The sequence below is a fragment of the Pelophylax lessonae genome, assembly GCF_965119305.1.
Source record: "Pelophylax lessonae genome assembly, chromosome: 1".
Taxonomy (NCBI): domain Eukaryota; kingdom Metazoa; phylum Chordata; class Amphibia; order Anura; family Ranidae; genus Pelophylax; species Pelophylax lessonae.
In genome coordinates, this window is record NC_138768.1 from 428,424,673 (window position 1) to 428,447,271 (window position 22,599).

The window sequence follows — 22,599 nt, forward strand, 5'->3', positions numbered from 1 at the left end:
CAGGACACAGAGTATCTTCTAGAAGCAGGGGTCTTAAAGCTAGCTGCCTTTCAGCTGTTGCGGAACTACAAGTCCCATCATGCCTCTGCCTATGGAAATATTGCTTGCTAACAGTCAGCTTTGCAATGCTTCATGGGAATTGTAGTTCTTCAAAAACTTAAGACCCCTGTTCTAAAGGGAAAAGATGAGAACAGACAGGGCTCGTTGGCACACCCTTTATTAAAGTATTTAGGTCAGTTTGGCCTCTGGCTGTTTGTATCGTGGGAGGGGAAGGGACAGGAAGCCTGTGGTCAGACACTAGGGATTTACAAACCGGTTTCACAAGTCTTTCCAACGCTGGACCCGGAGAGAACGACAGTCATTTCCCCTCATAGACACACCCACAAGCTATCATGCGATGCTAGTACTGGGCAGACAGCCCGGGTGGGCGGGGATGTGTGAGTGGCGTTCTAGGGATGGGTTGTCTCCGCCCACATACCTCATGTGTATATGTGGAGGGTAGGCCAGAGTCCGTTCATCAGTTGAACTCGTAGACTAGAAGTGGGCAATCATGGTGAAGCAAATAGAGAGCGCGGTAAGTACTATACAGGGCTATTTGTTCCAATATAGAGGAGAGGGGAGGGGGAGCTGGTGTACTGGTTCACATGTAGTGTGGGGAGGGGGGGCTGCTCACATTGCTTTATACTGTAACTTCCACATTTGTGCAAACCTGATTGGCTGGGACATTCCTGTGTTTGAGTGCATGCAATGCTTGTGTATGGTATAGTTGTGTTTTATGTGAATATAGAATTTGGATTTGAATAGAATATTGGGGGCAGAATTTTTCTCTGAACACGCCTCATGCTGTACTGCACAAAAAAGCTCACCGCAAAACATGGAGAACGCGTGTGCGCTGATGTGTTCCATATACGTCATTGCGGGACGCTTTCTGTGTGTACAGCAGACCATTCATTTTAATAGAACAAACTGCAGGTAAAGAAGTCCTGGGGTTTTTTTTTTTTTTTTTTAAATGTTGCCGCATGGAATCGCAGCGCCATGCGGTTTCATGAGCATGACAACACTGGTGTTTTCCTAATGTGTTAGGGTTGCCACCTCATCCCTTTAACCACTTGCCGACCGCCCATCGTAGATACACTAGGGCAGGCTGGCTAGATTGCGTGAACCGCCGTGCGCTCCTGGGGGCGCTCCCACCCCCATTAGGCAGCAGGGAAACCGATCCATGGGACCGGCGGCCGCAACTGCCACTGGCTTCCAGTTGTGTGTGTTGCGTTACACCGCAGACAGCTTTCATTTTAGCATTTTTCTACACAACATTGTGATGTGAATAAGACCTAGAGATCCATTACTTTCTATGTGACCTGCATTGATACAATGCAGGTCGCTGCATGTGGTGCAGTTCACACGGACACAGATGCATATCATTTTCTGCAGTAGTAAATACAGCTATAGGCCCATTCACATAGCTTTGTTCAGGACCATGATGTATCTAGGGCCACATATTTCAGCATTCTGTACATGTGTATACATTTTACAAAAATAGTGCGCAACATGAATGCAGCTTATTAGCTGACATGTAAAAATCAACAATGTGTAGTCAGCGGTACTAGGAACCAAAGATGCTAAGCAGCAGGGGCCACCTGTTTTCTTGCAACCCGGGGCAATAAGTGCATGTAAAATCTGACAGGCTGGTTGTACCCAAGTTGATGGATCATCTAACTTGGGTACCTTCAGCCTGCCCATACACAGTTCAAATCTCAGCCGGTTCCTGCATAACCAGCGGAGAGTCGAACCATCTATGGCCGGCTTAAGTGGCAAGGGCTGCCTGTTTCCCTGCATCCATTGACACCAGGTGACAGGGGCTGCCTGTTTCCTAGCAACCAAGGACGACAGGTGATGGGGGCTGCCTGTTTCCCTGCATCCATTGACACCAGGTGACAGGGGCTGTCTGTTTCCTAGCAACCAAGGAAGACGGGTGACAGGGGCTGCCTGTTTCCCTGCATCCATTGACACCAGGTGACAGGGGCTGTCTGTTTCCTAGCAACCAAGGAAGACAGGTGACGGGGGCTGCCTGTTTCCCTGCATCCATTGACACCAGGTGACAGGGGCTATCTGTTTCCTAGCAACCAAGGAAGACGGGTGACAGGGGCTGCCTGTTTCCCTGCATCCATTGACCCCAGGTGACAGGGGCTGTCTGTTTCCTAGCAACCAAGGAAGACAGGTGACGGGGGCTGCCTGTTTCCCTGCATCCATTGACACCAGGTGACAGGGGCTATCTGTTTCCTAGCAACCAAGGAAGACAGGTGACAGGGGCTGCCTGTTTCCCTGCATCCATTGACCCCAGGTGACAGGGGCTGTCTGTTTCCTAGCAACCAAGGACGACAGGTGACAGGGGCTGCCTGTTTCCCTGCATCCATTGACACCAGGTGAAGGGGCTGTCTGTTTCCTAGCAACCAAGGACGACAGGTGACAGGGGCTGCCTGTTTCCTAGCAGCCAAGGATGCCAGTTGGCTGGGCCTGCCTGTTTCCTAGCAGCCAAAGATGCTATACAACAGGGTCCACCTGTTTCCTTGCAAACAAGGACACTATGCAGCAAAGGCCTCTTAACAGTTTTTGGACAGTGGCAGCCAATTCGTCCCGTGTATACTGTACTGCGGGACGCATGTAAGCATTAAACAAGTGTTACATGCTTACAGACCGCTAAAAACGCAAGATTTTGGTGCCAGCTTCTGTCACACAGATTCTGTGTTTTACATTGTGGAATAGTTATGCTCATCTGAATGAGCCCTAATGGCTTTCTTTACATTAGCTTTAGCCCTCTGAAGATTGATCCACAGTGAACTGTCTTTCAGAGGGCTTTTGACAAGCAATGAGGAGGCATGTCATCACCTGTTTTAACCCCTAGAAGACTGCAATGCCTCTCTGCAACCATGTGCAGTTAATTCTTATCGCAAATCGTTGTGACTGCGGCATGTGTACACTCCAACCTGCTGCATTTAAAGCTTAAGGGGGGGGGGGGGGGAGACAGGTAAAAGTGTGACTTAACCACTAGCCACCCCCCCACCCCCCTGCATGTGTAAAGAAGTCCTTAAACACACACTTGATCTGGAAAGCAAAGTTTGGTTATACTTTCCAGATAATTTCTCCTTTATTTACATAAACCAAATGCAGGAAGCTAGTGTGAATGTAGCTTACAATGTAAATTACAACAGGAGATGTATAGGGAAAGGCTGTCTGGTAGCGAGCCGTATCTTTGCTCCATAGTAGGTGGGATAATAATAAACCACACTTATCTTTTGCACGGATCTTTTTATTGTTGTATATGCTATTGGTCATTTAAAATGAACCTTTCATCTCACTGGAATGCCTCCCATGTCTTGGCATTGCTTTTGGGGAATAGTGGTAATATGCACCTGCCATCTCCCTACGTGGCAGTGCTTTGTGCCTAGAGGGGTGAGAATCAGCCTAAGCTAATGAGTACTAGTATCTTGAAAACGTTAGTAGGTACACTTTGCCACCATGACTATCACCACCACCACATGACACCACCACTATCCATGACTGGGGACAGCCTAATAACTAAGCTCACTAACTTATTTCCCTTAAGGGTTTTCTGTTGGAGTAACCAAATGTATCTTCTTGCCAAATGCATAGCTTCAGCCAGGCCTTTTGAATGTTCTAGGACCCTGCAACATAAATGTAGTGTTGACTGATTGCTAACATGCAATCTGCTGCACAGATCAAATTCTTATCAGCAGATCCTTAGCTTTATGTGAACAGGTAATGGAGTCCTTTGAACTCCTTACTATGTCATGTTCTTACATCCTGTCCATTCCTACTGATGTGAAAGTGTAGATAAGATAAGCAAATGTGTCTTCTACAGATGACATTGCAGTAGCTTTATGGATGTGCTGTGTCATCATGATGCAGCTGGCCTTATTCTAGCCCTACTAAGTAAAGTCCAACTAAAGGTATTTATATTGTGACTATGCTGTGCACCCAGATTCCTATGTACTGTATTCTCATTACAAGAGAAGTTCACCGATTGACTAATAACTAATTCACACACTGACTACAGGTCAGAAAGGATGGACGGGTGAGCTCTGCAATAAGGGAGGGAACTGGAAAAGGCCACTTTACCAGTTTGAGTGGATTGGTTCACCCTGTGGGGCGAACATCCTAATATATATATTGTGTGTGTGTATGTATATATATATATGTGTGTGTGTGTGTGTATGTATGTATATATAGTATCTCACAAAAGTGAGTATATCCTTCAGATTTTTGTAAATTTATCTTAAGTGACAACACTGAAGAAATTACACTTTGCTACAATGTAAAGTAGTGAGTGTACAGCTTGTATAACAGTGTAAATTTGCTGTCCCCTCAAAATAAATTCAACACAGCCTTTAATATCTAAACCGCTGGCAGCAAAAGTGAGTACACCTCTTTGTTAAAATGTCCAAATTGGGCCCAAAGTGTCAATATTTTGTGCGGCCACCATTATTTTCCAGCACTGACTTAACCCTCTTGGGCATGGAGTTCACCAGAGCTTCACAGGTTGCCACTGGAGTCCTCTTCCACTCCTCCATGACATCACGGAGTTGGTGGATATTGGAGACCTTGTACTCCTCCACCTTCCATTTTAAGGATGCCCCACAGATTCTCAATGGGGTTTAGGCCTGGAGACCTGCTTGGCCAGTCAATCACCTTTACCCTAAGCTTCTTTAGCAAGGCAGTGGTCATCTTGGAGTCGTTATCATGTTTGAATACTGCCCGGTGGCCCAGTCCCTGAAGGGATCATGCCCTGCTTCAGTATGTCACAGTACATGTTGGCATTCATGGTTCCCTCAATGAACTGTGGCTCCCCAGTGCTGACAGTTGTCGCTGACATGCAGCCCCAGACCATGACACTCCTACCACCATGCTTGACTGTAGGCAAGACACACTTGTCTTTGTACTCCTCACCTGGTTGCCGCCACAGACACTGAACACCATCTGAACCAAATAAGTTTATCTTGGTCTCGTCAGACCACAGGACATGGTAACAGTAATCCATGTCCTTATGCCCCGTACACACGTACCGATTGTCGGCCGTAAATATTTGGCCAACGACCGATCGGCCGATTGTAGGCTTGTTAGTATGATGCTGCCGACAGCGCATTTTCGGCCGAACAGAATCTGTCGTGCAAGCATTAAAATTTTTGTTGGCCAACACCAGAACAGCCGATTGTTCGCCAGTCAGTACAGATTTCGGCCGACAGACAGCAGATTTGCAAGACTGGGCATGCTCAGAAAAGAAAAAAGACAAGGAAAGTTAACCATCACATGACATCACTTCTGCAGTCGGCTGTTGTTGGCCGACAAAATTCGTGTGCAGTCTTTTGCAGTTTTCAACAGACACGACAGCCCTGGACAAAAAACGGCTGATCGTTCGGCCGACGATCGGTACGTGTGTACGGGGCTTTAGTCTACGTATCTTCAGCAAACTGTTTGCGGGCTTTCTTGTGCATCATCTTTACAAGAGGCTTCTTTCTGGGACTACAACCTTGCTGACCAATTTGATGCAGTGTGTGGCATATTGTCTGAGCACTGACAGGCTGACCCCCCCCCCCCCCTTCAACCTCTGCAGCAATGCTGACAGCACTCATACGTCTATTTCCCAAAGACAACCTCTGGATTTGACGCTGAGCATGTGCACTCAACTTCTTTGGTCCACCATGGTGAGGCCTTTTCTGAGTGGAACCTGTCCTGTTATACCGCTGTATGGTCTTGGCCACCATGCTGCAGCTCCGTTTCAGGGCCTTGGCAATCTTAATTTAGCCTAGGCCATTTTTGTGTAGAGCAACAATTCTTTTTTTCAGATCCTCAGAGAGTTCTTTGCCATGAGGTGCCATGTTGAACTTCCAGTGACCAGTAGAAGAGCGTGAGAGCGATAACACCAAATTTAACACACCTGCTCCCCATTCACACCTAGACCTTGTAACACTAATGAGTCACATGACACTGGGGGGGGGGTGGCTAATTGGGCCCAATTTGGACCTTTTCACTTAGGGGTGTACTCACTTTTGTTGCCAGTGGTTTAGACCTTAATGGCTGTGTGAGTTATTTTGAGGGGACAGCAAACTTACACTCGCTACTTTACATTGTAGCAAAGTGTAATTTCTTCAGTGTTGTCAGATGAAAAGATATAATGAAATAATTACAAAAATGTAAGGGATGTACTTTTGTGAGATACTATATTCTTTATCATTAAAACTGTATATAGTGAGCAACTGTATAATGATGAATGTGGATGAAAGCGAATACAGGGGGACTTCGTAAGTGTGAAGACTATATACATGATGCCCTTAACCACTTGCCAACCGCTCACGTTGCTGCTACTGCAGCAGAGCGGCTTGGCTGGGTCTGGCGATGTAGACCTACGGCGCCAGATACCTCGCTCTCTCGCAGATCACCGCCATTACTAGTAAAAAATAAATAAATAAACAATAAAAATGACAAATCTTTCCCGTAGTTAGTAAACGTGATCACTTTTGTGCAAACCAATAAAAATAAGCTTATTGTGATATTTTTGGTGTAAAAAAAAAAAAAAAAAAATGTAGCAGAAAACAAATTGGCCTAAAATGTTAAATTTGATTTGTAAATTTTTTGGGGGGGAATGTTGTATATCAGAATGTGGAGGAAGAAAAAAAAAAAAAAAATATAGAATATAAATTTTTTTTTTTTTCAAAAATAAAAATCGCACAGGTGATCAAAAGAAAGCTCTATTTGTGGGGGGGGGGGGGAAGACATACATTTAATTTGGGTACAGCGTCGCACGACCGCACAATTGTCCATTTTTAAAGTAACGCAGTGCCGAATCGCAAAATATAGACTGGTCAGGAATGGGGTAAAATCTTCTTGTCTTAAAGTGGTTAAAAAACACGCTCATTGAGAATTTTTTTTTGTCAGACATGTAGCTAAATACATTTTGGCCTAAATATATGACAAAAATTTAATATATTGGATATTTTTTAACTGTCAAGTAGAAAATGTCAATTTTTTGCAAAATTTTCGCTCTTCTTTTATTAATATCGCAAAAAAATGAAAAGCGCAGAGGTGTTCAAATACCACCAAAAGAAAGCTCTGTTTGTGGGAAAAAAAGGACGTAAATTTCGTTTGGGTACAGCGTTGCATGACCGCGCAATTGTCAGTTAAAGTTGCACAGTGCCAAGTTAAAAAAAAGTGGCCTGGACGTTAAACAGGAAAATCCTCAGGTCTTAAAGTTAAAATACTCATGCTACATGGTCAGAAGGGGAAGGAAAAAGAGGAATGACACGCTCAAAATGATGGAGGGAGAGAGCGATTCCTTTGCCTAAAACCCATGTGAAACATGCGTTAAGGCTAAATGAATAATACAGTTAACAAAAAAAGGGGGGTGGGGTTGTCGTGTTAGTGCAGTAAGAAAATATGATCACTATGACGAGACAAAAAAGCGGAGGGGGTAATGGGGACCATTGGCAGCAGATAATTAAAATAAAAGCTTAACAGAGAAGTCCAGCTTTTGAACTACCAGTGCTGCCAGTCTGCTGCATGTGTGGTAAAATAGTATTTAGTTGCGGCTACATACAGTATACTGCACTGTTCCGAGTGCGAGCTTAGGCTTCCGGAACACAGATGAGTCTAGTCTACAGCAGCTGCCCTCAGCCAATCACAGCGAGTGATGTATTCTATTATTGAATACAAAGCCTGTTCTGATTGGGTCAGAGGAGATGGGACTGATGTCACAAGTCTGTGTTTCTGGAAGTCTGAGCTCATACCGGGAACAGCTACATACAGTTTTTTGTTTTGTTTTGTTTTTTTTTTTTTTAAGGGAGAGACCTAGTTAGTTTAGGCCAGCTTGTAAACTTTGTAAATGAGTTAAGCTAGACTTTTAAATTATTTTAAAAACCTTTTTAGAAAAAGGTATAAAAAAAAATGACAGAATGGCCCACACCTGGACTGTTTTTTATTTTTTGCCTAGGCCGGTATGAATAATAAGGTAATATACTTGCCTATGTACCTTACTACTTACTGCAGGCTTGTCTCTTTAATGCCTTGTCATGCAGGTTTTCTTTTTGAAGCTTCTTTTCTTCACTGCTCAACTGTCACCGCTCTAGGACCGTTATCCCTTACATTGCAAGACCAGTAGGCTTGCACTGTATATGAGGGCACTTGGTGCCCACCCAACACCTAGGAGTGTTGGACAGCAGAATTGATGGCTGGCTGCTGGAGGAACAAAGAAGGTATGTATATAACCTTGTTCATCATCCTCTAGGCAGAACAACCAATTCAAGTTCACATTGGGGAAGAGGGTAAAGGGTTTTTTCTTCTCAGTAATTCAGTTTAAAGCTACAGGGTCAGCATAAAAACCTGGCAGCTAGCAGTATCAGGACAGAAGCGGTGGCAATTTAAATATTTCTCATACAATTATTCTCATTAAGAAAATCCTTGTTTGGCCAAACATAAATCTAATATTGCCTACAGAGAGAGGGTGGTTCATGTAGAGATTACTCTTGTGTGATTGCATACATACGCCTAAAATGAAATTCTAAATCCTATAATTAGAGATTAAAACTTGCTGATGTAGCTAAACCCCAAGAAGAGTTTATATTATAAAGATAAATCCAATATATTGTAAATATAAATCCATTTAAATCAACTACTCTTTTGTAATTGTGCATGGTTGGGTTTGTGGCATCGGTGTCCCATTAGAGAAAGTTTCCTTCACTTCCTGTCCTGTACACTCAACAGGAGGTGTGTAACAAGCATCCCCATTGGAGCACTTCACCTTTTTTGTTCCTGTTCTGGTGGCAATTTAAAATTTTGGATTTACCCTCCCCTTTTATTCCCAGTGACTTTGGTGATCAGGACAGTGACAGAGAGTAAATAGGACACAGAGTAAATTGCATTTAGTTATACTTGATGGCCTTAGAAGGTCCAGTTTTTTAAAAAAAAAAAATTTCCATGATTTTATTATTGAACATAAATTGTAATTTATCATATTTTATTAAATGGGAAATTTGGGAGTGAAAAAAAAAAATGCACACCTCTGTCTTCAGCATAGCTGTGATGGTGTAGCTGTACCCTGTCAGCCATAAAACTGAGAACAAAACAATCGCCTGATTGCTGCATTCTCAGTCTGCTCTGAGCAAAGAGCGGTGACTGTTGTGGGGTACACACTAGTAGAAAATTGGCCGAAAAATCTTCGAGGAAAGATCGTATGATTTTCGGCTAGTGTTTACACAACTTTCAGCAGCTGATTCCGACATTCTCCACTTAAAAAAAAAAAAAAAAAAAAAATGGAGAGACAAACTCCAAAATTTTCATCGTTCGTCCTCAGCACTACCAATTTTCGTTTAATGTGTGTGCAATATGTCAGCGAAAAATCGGATACGAAAGACCGTGCATGAGCGGAAATTGCTGACGACCCGGAAGTTTATCAATAAAAAAACAAATGGATAATTCGTATCTATATTCGTGGCACTAATATGAACTGAGCTCTCCATCTAATCAATGTGGCCTCAGGGGTCACGCGTATACATACTTGCATCACACTCTACGATCAAACGTCTCAAGGGAAAAAAATCGGACGAAATTTTGTGTAACATTATGCACTGTCAAATTAAAAACTGTTCTGACCGCTGAGCAAGAGCTAGAAAATCGGACGATATTGCGTCCAGTGTGAACGAGCCTTTAGTCAACACCCTCTGCCCCTCCAGCGCTCCCTAGAGTGCTGAACTGGTAAGAGGGCGGGAGTGGCTGGCTCAGGCTCCCAGGTGCAAGCTGAGAGGCTGAGCCAGTTTCCAATTGGGCATCTGGGTGGATCCCAACATTAATGTTGGGGTCCTTACAAAGCCTGGTGTGGTTTTGTGACCTCAGCAGACAATGGGATTTATCCTGCTGTTGGCTGGTTCAGGGTCACAAGGGTGCAAAAGTGTGTGCGCTCCTGTGACCCAAAAGAGAAGTACATTAAGTCCCCTACTTACGTTTCGGATCTTGTTTGTAAGTCCATTGCTTGCATACATAGGCTGCACAAGCTCTGATCAGTGTGTGTGTGGGGGGGATGTGTGTTCTCCCTTGTCGGAACACATTAACATTGCTTGTGTTGGTACAGCGATCTGTCAGGTGTGGTGTGTTTTGTTTATTTGCCCTCTGGGTTTGCATTTCCTAGTGATGAAATGTGGGCGAATAAAGCCCTCTCGTACAGTGTCTTAAGAAGGCACAAGTCCATAGATATGTGATAAAGTCTTGGTGTTCACTTCTAAACTCCAACCACCAAAAAAGCATCAGGTTAATACCGCCGCTCCCATTTGACACCACACTTACCGGAGTTGATTGTCAAAACAGCAGATTGTCTCATTTACAATTGCTACTCCATCTATGGCTGCTAGTCCCCACCACAAGCTCCTCATTCACTAAAGCTCAAACGGGGAAAAAGCAAATCCACACAGCATAATCCTGTTCAAGTATTTTTATTAAATAATCCTTCCCTCAAAACTGCACTTGCAAAACTACATAAAATATTGAATTTACACTGCAAAAGTTAGGTTGTCACCAAGGTACAGTATCTCACAAAAATGCACAGTATCTCACGTTTTTGTAAATATTTTATTATATCTTTTCATGTGACAACACTGAAGAATCCGAATAGGCCTTACCATGGTCGACTAAAGAAGTTGGGTGCACGTGCTCAGTGTCCTATCCAGAGGTTGTCTTCTGGAAAATAGACATATGAGTGCTGCTAGCATTACTGCAGAGGTTGAAGGGGTGGGGGGTCAGCCTGTCAGTGCTCAGACCATACGCCGCACACTGCATCAAATTGGCCATCTCAGAAGGAAGCCTCTTCTAAAGATGTTGCACAAGGAAGTCTGCGAGCAGTTTGCTGAAGACAAGCAGGCTAAGGACATGGATTACTAGAACCATGCCCTGTGATCTGACAAGACCAAGATAAATTTGGTTCAGATGATGTCAAGCATGTGTGGCGGCAACCATGTGAGGAGTACAAAGACAAGTGTGTCTTGCCTACAGCCAAGCGTGGTGATGGGAGTGTCATGGTCTGGGGCAGCATGAGTGCTGCCGACACTGGGGAGTCGCAGTTCATTGAGGGAACCATGAATGCCAACATGTACTGTGACATACTGAAGCAGAGCATGATTCCCTCCCTCCCTCCGGAGACTGGGCTGAAGAGCTGTATTCCAACATGATAATGACCCCAAACACACCTCCAAGACTTCCACTGCCTTGCTAAAGAAGCTGAGGGTAAAGGTGATGGACTGGCCAAGCATGTCTCCAGACCTAAAGCCTATTGAGCATCTGTGGGGCATCAAACAGAAGGTGGAGGAGCGCAAGGTCTCTAACATCCACCAGCTCCTTGATGCCGTCACGGAGGAGTGGAAGAGGACTCCAGTGGCAACCTGTGATGCTCTGGTGAATTCCATGCCCAAGGCAGTACTGGAAAATGTGGCCACACAAAGGATTTACACTTTGGACCCAATTTGGACATTTCCACTTAGGGGTGTACTTCCTTTTTGTTGCCAGCGGTTTAGACATTAATGGCTGTGTGTTGAGTTTATTTTGAGGGGACAGCAAATTTACACAATCTGTACACTCACTACTTCACATTGTAGAAAAATGTCATTTCTTCAGTGTTCACTACACTCGTGGCCCACTGATGCGGCCGTGCACGTCACATCTGGTAGTATGCTTATGTCGCTTCTGGTCACTGTATGGTCCCGCACTGATATGTTTCATCATTACTACTTTGTCTGATGGTGTGGCCATATGGCGCAGCTGTCTGAAATTTGTAAGACACCATCGCTGGCGCTTAAAGCGGAAGTCCAGCCTTATGCCCTAAATTCTCCCCTGCAATCAATGTGAGTGGAGTTCAGCCTTCTGTGCCAAAATGGAAAAAATCCCAGTTTTTCTCCCTTATTTTACAGTTTTTAGTGCTGTCACATGACTTCAATTCCTCTTCCTGCTGAGTCCAAGAGCAGCAAGTGGGTGTGGTTACTGAAAGATAGTGACATCCCTTCCAGGGAGGGGCACTGTACCGGTGTAGCCAGTGGGCATATACAGAATGGGAGGAGCTGATCGTAGGTTCCCACCCAGTGTTCATCAGTAAGGATGCATTGTACATACTAATTCATGAGAAAATTAAGAAATAAAAAAAAAAGACCCATTCACACAGGACAGGGGACTGTCAGTGTAGCTGGAAGTGCTTGGGGGGGGGTCTCAGCTCAGTCTACAATGGTCATAGTACAGGCCATCTACAATGGTCATAGTACAGGCAACCACATTAAGTCTATGTTTCCACCAGTGTGACTTGTCATGCGACTTTGGACACACAAGGTCACAGCCCTTTGATGCGACTTTGATCCAGAGAGTGTAAAGTTGAATCAAAGTTGCATTCTAAATCAAAGATAAAGATATTTTAACATACTATAATTAGGAAAATGTTCATTTTTGACTGGAGTTTCCCTTTAACTCTTTTATGGACTAATACACTGAAGATTGCTCACCACAACCCACAAAGCTGTACCCTAGAGCCTTCTAGAGTGCATTTTGGGTATTACAACTTTATAGCGTAGTTTACACAACTTTCTTCACATAACTAGATAAAGGTTGCCAAGCAAAATGGCCACAAAGGACATGGGAGAGGCAAAGTTCCCCTTCCACGTGTTTCCTAACACAACACTATATCTCGTATTACGGCGACCGGAAGTGACGGCACGCTAGCGGATGTGACATGCACCTCCACATCAGCATGCCATGAGTGTGGGGAGATGCTAGCCAAATATACCTTGGTGGCAACCTGACTTTTGAAGTATGAATTGAATATAAGTAAGTATTTTATGTAGTTTTATAAGTGCAGTTTTAATGGGGGAATGGTTATTTTAATCAAATACTTGGAACAGGCTTACGCTATGTGGATTTGTGTTTTCCCTGTTTGAACATTAGTGAATGATGACCATTTCGGTGGGTACTAACAGCCATTGAAGGAGTAACAATTGTGATTGAACAGTCTGCTTTTTTTTTTTTTTTTTTTTTTTGACCATCCATTCTGGTGAGTGTGATGTCAAAGGGGAGCGATATTCACATGATGTTCTTTTGGTGGTTGGAGTCCTGGGTTTTGAAGTGAACAAAGTCTTCATTACATATATCTATGGACTTGTGCTTCCTGTACTCGCTTTGAGTGGACTTGGCCACGTTTTATCACTGGGTGGTTTAATGTGATGTGAATGAAAAGGGGTGGAATGCTACTAGAGTGGTTGAGATGTTTTAGAATTCACTTAGAGCCCATTCACATTGAGGCGACACGACTTCGGGGGGCGACCTGTGAAGTCGCGTGCACCGTGACTTGCAGAGACTTCACATAATGGAAGTCTATGCAAGTCGCTCCGAGGTCGCCCCAAAGTAATACAGGACCCTTTTTCTAAGTCGGAGCGACTTGTGTCGCTCCTATTAGAACGGGTCCTGTACTACTCAATGGACCGTGACTTGTCAGGCTGACAAGTTGCCTGACAAGCTGCGCTAATGTGAATGGGCTCTTATGGTTTGGTTGTTTATATGTAAAAGTAGCAGCCCACCAAAAGTGGGGACGTTTTTAGTTCACTTTATCCTCCATGAGCACGTAGTATTGCCGTTCAAATATTTTGGGCATAGATGTTTGTTATTACAAATAACATGCAGAGAGACCATAAAAAAAAAGTGGAACTGTACAAGGCCAACACTTTAGCAACTAATAAGCAGTTAAAGTGGAACTAAACTCCACAATACTTTAACCTTGCTTCAAGGGCCGGACTCCCCGGAGCTTCCTCACAGGCACTGGCAGGCATCTTTTCCCAACTTCTGGGTGCTGGGCTTCAGCCATCTTGATTAGGGCAGACTGACACTCCTGCACAGGCGTACAACCATTCCAGCACACAGGCACTGATCGGTGTATATTCTACAGGCAGGTAGGTTTATTTTATTGCAGAAGGGGTATTTCATTTCATGTCTCTTCTACAATAAAGTGCCAGCCTGCTCCAGGGTTTTGGGGGGTGTTTTTTTTTGTTTTAATAAACTTTAGTTCCGCTTTTAACATTAAACTAAGCAGAGCAACTTTTAACTTTAACCCCCGTGCACCTGGTGCACAGGGGAGCGGGGTACAAGACCAATGAAATTGGCCCAGTGCCAGGTAATGGACAGCAATCGGTTGTATGCTTTCCTTTCCCAGCCATTGGCTGTATGTGTTGGATGACTAAGAAATGGTCATTCAAAGTTGACAGTACTGAAAACAATGGCCTAGGTAGGGAAGGGGGTGAAATAATCCGAGCTTGAAGTGCCTAAAGCTGAAGTAAACCCCATCTATTTAAAAGTTTCAAAAAATGTTTTCTGGCATGTGCCAGGATTGTAACTGTCACAGTGGTTGTGCTCTTAACGAAACTGTCAAACCATCCAATAGCTGGCTGGTGACATAAATGATCACATGTGCAGCATAATGGCAGTTGAAGATTAAACAGAGGCCAAGATGGCCGCTCCTTCCCTGAAAATGATACAAGGGTTTACTTCCACTTTAATGATCTATCTGCTGTGTGTGTGTACAAGCAATACTACAGCTTGCTCTTGCTCCACAACTACCAAGTTTTGAGAAGTAACTAAATGGTGGTTTTCATGTAATAGCGTTTAGGTTCAGATTTTTTAGTAAAACATTTTTAGTCAAAATCTCATATGAAATGTTTCATTTATGATGTCTTAATTTGAACAGAAAGAGTTTGAGGAGTTCTTGGCATCTGCGGGTGATAAACTGGTCGTCGTCGATTTCACTGCAACATGGTGTGGACCGTGCAGAAGGATTGCTCCCATATATGAGGTAAGAGGTTATACACTGTAGAAAGGAATTTTTTGTTCTAGTGAGGTGTAAATTTTGTGAAAAGTAACCTTGTTTTATGGTAATTAAAAAGCGTATTGAGACTAGTATACTAGGAAAATTTTGTTTTTCTTCTTTGGCAGAGGGTTATATACAAGTTATATAAAGCTCATTCTCTTATGAACTGCCTATCATTTCCCATTCACTTATAGGTGTCTTGGATCGCTGGCAGAATCACAGATTCTGCCCGCAATCCCGAATCATTGCAAATCGCAGGATGCCTGTGCGATTCCTGTGACTTGCAATGGCACTCCAAATGCCAAAAACAAGTACACAAACTTCTTTAGGGCGACAGGCGTCCCGTGATTATTTTTGCGTTATTTTGGCGAACATTTGCGGCAAACAGAATTGCGGGACGCCTGTCGCCCTAAAGAAGTTCTTGTACTTTTTTGGGGCGATGGGGGGGGGGGGGGATGCAATTGTGGAAAAATCACACTGTTTGGGGTGCCATTGCAAATCATGGGAATCGCACAGGTGTCCCGCGATTTGCAATGATTCGGGATCGCAGCGATTCTGCCCGCGATCCAAGACGCCTATAAATGAATGGAGCCTACATCTTGGCTTGCTTTAGAAACTACAGTTGGAGACCTTGCTACTAAGATTAATGAAGAATTTGAACCAAGGTGGCTACTCGCATTCAAAATCTATAAAATATTTAAAAATGTGTTTTGCCTTTTTAGTTCTTAATTTGGCAAAATAAAACCTTAATATTGAGGTTTCATGGGGATACCAAATGACACTGTAGAATATATATTTTTTTTTTTTTCTTCATACCCTAAATTCAGCAATCTTCTAAATGGTCAGGGCCAGGGGTCCTCTTCTTCCTGCGGTGGGCGGTCTTCAACACTGCAATTATGATGTTAGTACGGCTCACTGCAGTATAGCATTATGATCCCAGGCCAGTTTAATTTTACGGTTGTGGGTTATATTTTTTTTTTCTTTTGGAATTCCACTCTCCAAACCTCAATCTACAGGTGGCATGAAATGTTATGCTTCCTACAGTATAGCTGCTGATTATTTTGAATCCCACCCTCTTTTTATTTCATTTGTAAACTTTTCTTTTTTTTTTTTTTTTTTGCTTTTGTAGCAAAAACCTATTTGTATCATTATCAGTGGCCTAACTTATAGAACAAAATTTTTCACTTTTTATCCACACTAGCTAGAGATGGAAAGACCTGTGGGAAAAAAATTGTTTGGGGGTTTTTTTTTTTTTTTTTTTTTTTTACAATGATCCATAATATAAATCTATATCCTGGTATTTAAATGTTATAACCTGAAGACCTTAATGAGACTTTATGTGAAGTCTAAAATTATTGAACGATCTGAAGACAAACAGATCCTGGAATACTGCAACACTGTACTTCTCACACGTTTTCCAACAAGAGAAATGTGCATTTCTGCCACTAGGAGACACTGCAGGAGAGGCTCCAGTTTAGTTTGCTTGTAGGCTCCATCTTGTACCTCCTGCAGTTGGGTGATTGATTGGGATACAGTAGGTCATGGTTTCTGTCGTCTCAGGCCTTAATTGACAGGTAAAATTCCTATTCAGGTTTTCCACCATCACAGCATAGTGTTTCCCTATTGTCTGGTCAGTAAATTGGTTTTGCTTTTCCTCCGATCAGTGAAGTTGTGAGACCAACATCTAGAGTGAAAATATTTTCATAGTGCAATTTCTGCTCAGAGTAAAGCTGCAATTTGCAAATATTGTTAGAGGAAATATTTCTCTCTTTCGTTTATTGATGGACACAGCTTATGGTATTCTTAACCATTGGGTTAAACTGCCCCTACAGGAGTAGGACACTAGGCAGAAAAAAAAATCTCGCTACACCCTTGGGCAGTCCCAGGGGGGTATACTCCCTCTCTCTGCTATAGCTGCTTTTTTTTTTTTTTTTTTTTTTTTTTTTTTTTCTACCTAGTCAGGAGTAGGGACCTAGTTACTTGCTGAGATCTGAGATAGAAAATGTTTTTTTCCTCCTGAATTTTTCCTGTGAGATCTACAATCAACAGCCGGACTGGGTGACGGGCTGAATAATCTAGATCCAGTGGTCACCCCAGTCTGGCCAGCGTGCGTGCAGGCCTCAGCTCCTAGCTAGGTCGGCTGCGACATAGCCCCACTGGACAAGGGCTGGCCCTGCGAGTTAAACGTCTCGCAAGGTTGCATATGACCTGGCCTCGGCCTGAGTTGCAGCGTTCCTCCTGGCCGACAGCCACCTCATTTCGATGGAGCGGAGGATCTGTCTAGGGGGGACCTGGGCCCCTTCTTTGGGAGTTTGGACCCCCAAGTTCTCCTTCCTGGCACCCCCCCTTAGCAGTCCTCATCCCCATCCTACCCCCCCTCCACTATTGCAGGGTTTGTATAGGTGGTCTGTACACCCATCTTGCCTTGTTCCTGTCCTGTGGCTAGGGATATCTCCTAGGTCCCTGAGAGCCTTGTGGTGCCGCCATTTTCTTGTAGCCTACAGGCTACAATGCCCAGGGGCCATTTTGCGGTGGTTTGCCATTGAAAACAGCGGCGGCCATGACAGTGGAGCCCAAGGGCGGCGTTTTCGGAAGTGGGAGCCCCCCCTCCTTCCCTAGTGAGACTCCTGGATACTTTTCACTTCCTGATCGCATACATGCAGTGCAGAATCTCCTGGTGGCTAGCGGTTCTTGGTTGTGCAGGTGGTGAGTCTGGTGGGGTCCTCTCCCTCTCCGCTGAGGGTCCATGGGTGCTTGTAGCTGGCGACAAGGTGGGGGTGTCCCTTAGCGTTTTTACACTTATTCTGTGGGTCCCCCTGGTGGCTAATGGTGTCTTTGGAGCTCATCTCCCCTCTCTGAGGCTGTGGTGCCTCCTGGGTCTCGACCATCCATTTACAGACGGCTGTCCTGGAGTCCCTTGTGTCCCGGATGGAGGTGGCTTTCATGGCGACGGGCTAGCAAAAAGCGCACCCCGCCTTCCCCCTGGCTCATTTGATCCTGAATCTTGATTCGGCCACTGCGGATGTGGGTCGCCCTGATGGGTCTGCAACCACGCGCCCTGAATACTCCTAGTGAGGCTGATTCCTCCACGGCTGCAACGGCGCATGAAAAGGCGCTGGTGGACGCACTGATTGTATTTATTTGTGAGTGAGCCCCTGAAAAGGAGGGACGCAGGTGCCCTTGGCACTCCCAAACCACCTAGAGCGTCAAAGTTGCCCCCCCTCCCCCCCCCCCCCTGGCTATTTTGACAGAATTGTCGTGAGTGAGAACGACCTATGAAGAGTCCCTTTTCAAAAAGTGGTCTGTTCCACCGGTGGTGGACCCTCCGGTTTCCAGGTTAAACAAAGCAACCATGATTCCGGTTGAAGAGCCTGTCGTTTAAGGACCTGGCTGACAAAGGCGGAGGCTGTGGCCCACAATATGTTCACCCTGGCTGGCTCTGCATTGAGGCTGGTGTTCACCATTGCCCTGGAGCTGCAAGCTCTGACTGAGTGGGCTAAGCTTTTGTGTCGTGACCTGGAGGAAGAAAAGCTCCCACCTGCCTTTGCTAAACTGGCAGACCAGCTGGTCCAGGGGCTGCAGTTTATCTGTTCTGCATCTTTGGATGCGGCTCCCCTAGTGGCTCAAGTCTGTTTCAGGAGTGATCCTTGGCTAAAATGCTGGTTTGCGGACCAGAATGCTAACAAAGCCCTGGCTGTTCCTCCTTTTCAAGGCGATCGCCTATTTGGAGCTACCCTGGATGACATCATTAAGGGTCTCACGGGGGGGATGAATACCTTTCTTCCACAGGCTACTAAGGGCAAGGGGGCAAGGACCCTCGTCGCAGATGTGGGCCTCCTTTTCGGATCATAAGAAGTCGTGTGTGTGGTTTTTTTCATCCCTCAGGATCGACTGGCAAGGGATCGAAGCCTTTTGGGGCCTCCTCTGATTGATCCAAGCGAACTTGGTCTGGCAAGTCGAGCGGGCTTCTCCAGACCCGCAGACAAGGCTCCTTCAGCAGAAAGGTGCGCCCTTACTTGTATTTGGGATAGGAGGATGTCTTCGCTGGTTCCCGGACCCGTGTATTTCCCTGGTACATGACGAGTGGGTCCACTAAGCCATACGATCCAGATACAAGATCGAGTTTTGTGGCTGGAGATCACCATACGAACTCTGAAGGAATTTGGCTGCATTCTGAATCTTCAGAAGTCAGCCTTGGTCCCTTCTATGAAATTAGACTATCTGGGGCTGACTCTGGACTCAGCCTTAGCCAGAGTAATTCTTCCTCCCGACAAACTTCAGACACTGCAGGTTGCCGTTCGTCTCTTGCTGACCAGCAGATGTTCTTCTTTCTGGACTTGTATGCGGGTACTGGGCCTGATGGTGTCAACCTTCGAGGCGGTCCGGTTTGCGTAGTTCCTTATGAAGTCACTGCAGCAGGAGATTCTTATCATGTGGGACAAGAATACGCAGTCTCTGGACAATGAAATCCAGCTGAGCTGGGGTACGGGAGTCCCTGATTTGGTGGCTTCATTCCCCGGCACTCCGGGAGAGCAAAATCCTTCTTACGCTTGTATTGGACAGTGGTCACCATGGATGCCAGCCTGTCCGGGTGGGGAGGCGTCCTCGGCCGCAGTTCTGCTCAGGGGGTGTGGACCGTGGAGGAATCCAGACTACCAATCAACATCCTTAGTTGCGTGCGATCAGGCTGTGCTTGGAACATTGGATGGATAGTCTACAAGGCTGTCCAGTGCACATTTAATCAGACAATGCCACGGCCGTGGCTTGGGTCAATCTCTAAGGGGGCACAAGAAGTGTCCTGGAAGCTTTGGAGGTAGCCAGTGTTCTCAGGTGGGCAGAACGTTTCGTTCCAGCCCTCCCCGCCGTTCACTTTATCGGAGTGGAACATTGGCAGGAGGCTTACCTCTCTTGGCAGGCATTTAGAACAGGGGGAATGGTCTCTTCCTTCGGAAGTGTTTCATCAGTTGTCTTTGGGGGGGGGGGGGGGCATCCCCGAGGTGGATCTGTTGGCGTCTCGGCTCAACAGAAAGGTACATAGGTTCATGGAATGATGAGGACCAGAATGAAAGTGCAAGTAGCTTTTCCCTCCAGAGCTCTCTTTTCAGAAACTTTCTGCTGCTTCTGGATCCCAAAGTGTTTTCTTCACCAGCAGCATCTTCAAGTACTGAAGTGCTACAAACCATGGCCTCCCAAAAATACACGATCCTTTTTGTTTTATAGATAAAATGATACCAATAAAATCAGGAGAACATTGATCGAACTCTTGCAAGAGCAACATATACTTTTGGATCAGCATGGTCAACAACTGAAAATGCATATTGGCAGGAAACTTTTCCCTTATGAGGGAAAAGGGGGGCGGTTACCTGTTCTCATGTATAGTTGAAATGTTCTTAACATATACGGTCCTTATTATTCCACTTGTAAGAAAAATACATTTTTTAAAAGCCTATTTATGCTTGAAATAAAGTATAGCTTAGTCAGTAAAACTATTTATGTATTTATTTATTTATTTTTTTTTTACTGTAGAATGAATAGAACATTTGAATATCCTTCAAAAACATCAAAGCAAAGCATGTCAGATGCATGCTAGACTTGGCTCCTCCCTGCTACATTTGATTGCCAGCAAAATGACTGCATACAACGTGTGTGTGTGTGGGGTTTAAGTGGGACCATAAAAAGGAAAAATGTAGTGACTACCCCCCTCTTTTGGATAACTCAATCCATGGGTTTTATTAGACGGACAAAGCAAACCAAAATAGGCAGTTAATACAATGGTGTCTTTAGATAACCCACATTTTTCTAAGTAAAATAAAATGTGTTTACTCCACAGCTGTGGTAGCACTCACCCCCCTGTGTGTTGTTGTGGTGTGTGTGTGTGTTGTGTTTTTTCTTTTTTATTCATTTTTTTTTTTTTTTTTTTTTTTTCTTTTAACCACTTCCCTAGGACGTACCCATACATCCTATGAAACAGGTTGTTATATCAGGAGAATGGCTGCACTGTTTTCCAGGGCCTCTGCTTTCACAAAATATTTGTGTGGGGGTTCCACGTAATTTTCTTGCTAATTTTAACATGTATGAGAGATGTCAAAATTGGCCCGAACTGGAATTAAGTCTATGGATTTGTATAGGAAACACTTTCTTGTTTAGGCATGGAAAATCAATTCTGTTTAAAAACTGTTTGTTTTTTTTTTTTTTTTTTGTTTTTTCAGCAACTTTCCAAAACACATTCTGATGTATGCTTTTGTAAAGTAGACGTGGATGATGTAGCGGTAAGTTACATTAATTTGAGCCTATATTTTGTGCGCGTGCGAGCGCACGTTTTTGCATTTAGTTTTCTGTACCAATGCTCAGGTTATTGGGGTTTTCTATGATCAATATAATCTATAGGCTGCAAAAGCTTGAACCAAAGCTGTTCCTGAAATCCCCTACCTTTTTGTTGCACCCACTCAATCTAGTTATCTCTTAAAGCAGAACTAAAGTATATTAAAAAAAAAAAAAAAAAGTTACGAGCAGGCAGGCTCTTTCTATTGCAGAAGAGACATGCAATGTCTTTTCTGCAATAAAATTTACCTTGCCTGCCTGTTTGTAATCCTCTGCGGAATAGACAGTGAACTGTGCACATGCAACACTGTTTATATTTACAGTATGGTGCCTGTATGTTGGGATGAATGATTGCACCAGCCAATCAAGATGGTTGAAAAGCAAAACCCAGAAGAAGCTATGTAAAAGATGCCGATCATGAACCTTTCAGGCATCAAATGCTTGGAGCAGCGTGAGAATTCATGCATTAAGCTTTACATTAAGGGCAGGCGCAACGAGCAACTTTTAGAGTAGCTCAATAATTGATCGCAATTGGATGAGAAGAGCAGGATTAAAAAAAACCCGTTCATAGTTGCCTAGATGGCTTAAGAATTGATTTAAGCTGCAGCTGTCCCCTGCTGGCTTTACATTGAGAACTGAGCAATCAAAGAAAGCTCAGTTCTCGGGTACGCTCTGAGCAACAGATTAGTGACTATCAGTCACTGCTCTATGCTCTGCCCCTCCGATGCTCTCTGGAGTACCAGACACTGGAGGGGGCGGGAGCTGATGGCTCAGGTTCTCATCAGTGCACTGGGAGGCTGAGCTAGCTCCCGGTCAGGCATCTTGGCCAATCCCAACAAAATATTGTTGGGATCCCTTAAGAGCCTGGACTGGCTTTGTGACATAAGCAGAAAGCGGGCTTTAGCCCACTGTCTGCTGAATCTGGAATAAAGGCGTGCAGAACTAAGGTCACTTCTGTGACCCACAGGAGAAGTATGGCCAGAATAGCTATACCTTATATATAGCTCTTAAATCACTTCTGAAATAAAACGCAAAACAACTTAACTTTAGCAATCTGCATACCTACAGAACGTTTTTAAGGATGTGGGTTTTTGTTTTTTTTTCTCTATTATTAACCGCTTCCATACAGAGCAGTTAGACACCCTCCCTGCCCAGACCAATTTTCAGCTTTCAGCACTCTCACACTTTGAATGACAATTGCTCAGTCATGCTACACTATAACCAAACAAAATTTTTATCATTTTTTTCACACAAATAGAGCTTTCTTTTGGTGGTATTTGATCACAACTGGGGTTTTTTTTTTTCGTGATATATGCAAAAAAAGAGCAAAAATTTTGAAAAAAAAACACTTTTTTTTAGTTTCAATTATGAAATTTTGCAAAAAATAAATT

The 22,599-nt window shown here is 44.3% G+C and overlaps 1 protein-coding gene across 1 annotated transcript in view; it reads left to right on the top strand.

Moving 5' to 3' along the window:
- Window positions 1–516: 516 nt before the first annotated feature.
- LOC309544683 (thioredoxin-like) overlaps window positions 517–22,599 on the top strand; it is a 36,263-nt gene continuing 14,180 nt past the window's right edge. The window contains exons 1-3 of the mRNA XM_082243595.1: window positions 517–574; window positions 14,768–14,872; window positions 21,097–21,156. Coding sequence (XP_082099721.1) covers window positions 551–574; window positions 14,768–14,872; window positions 21,097–21,156 — 189 coding nt within the window. The 5' untranslated portion in view covers window positions 517–550. The remainder of the gene's footprint in view (window positions 575–14,767; window positions 14,873–21,096; window positions 21,157–22,599) is intronic.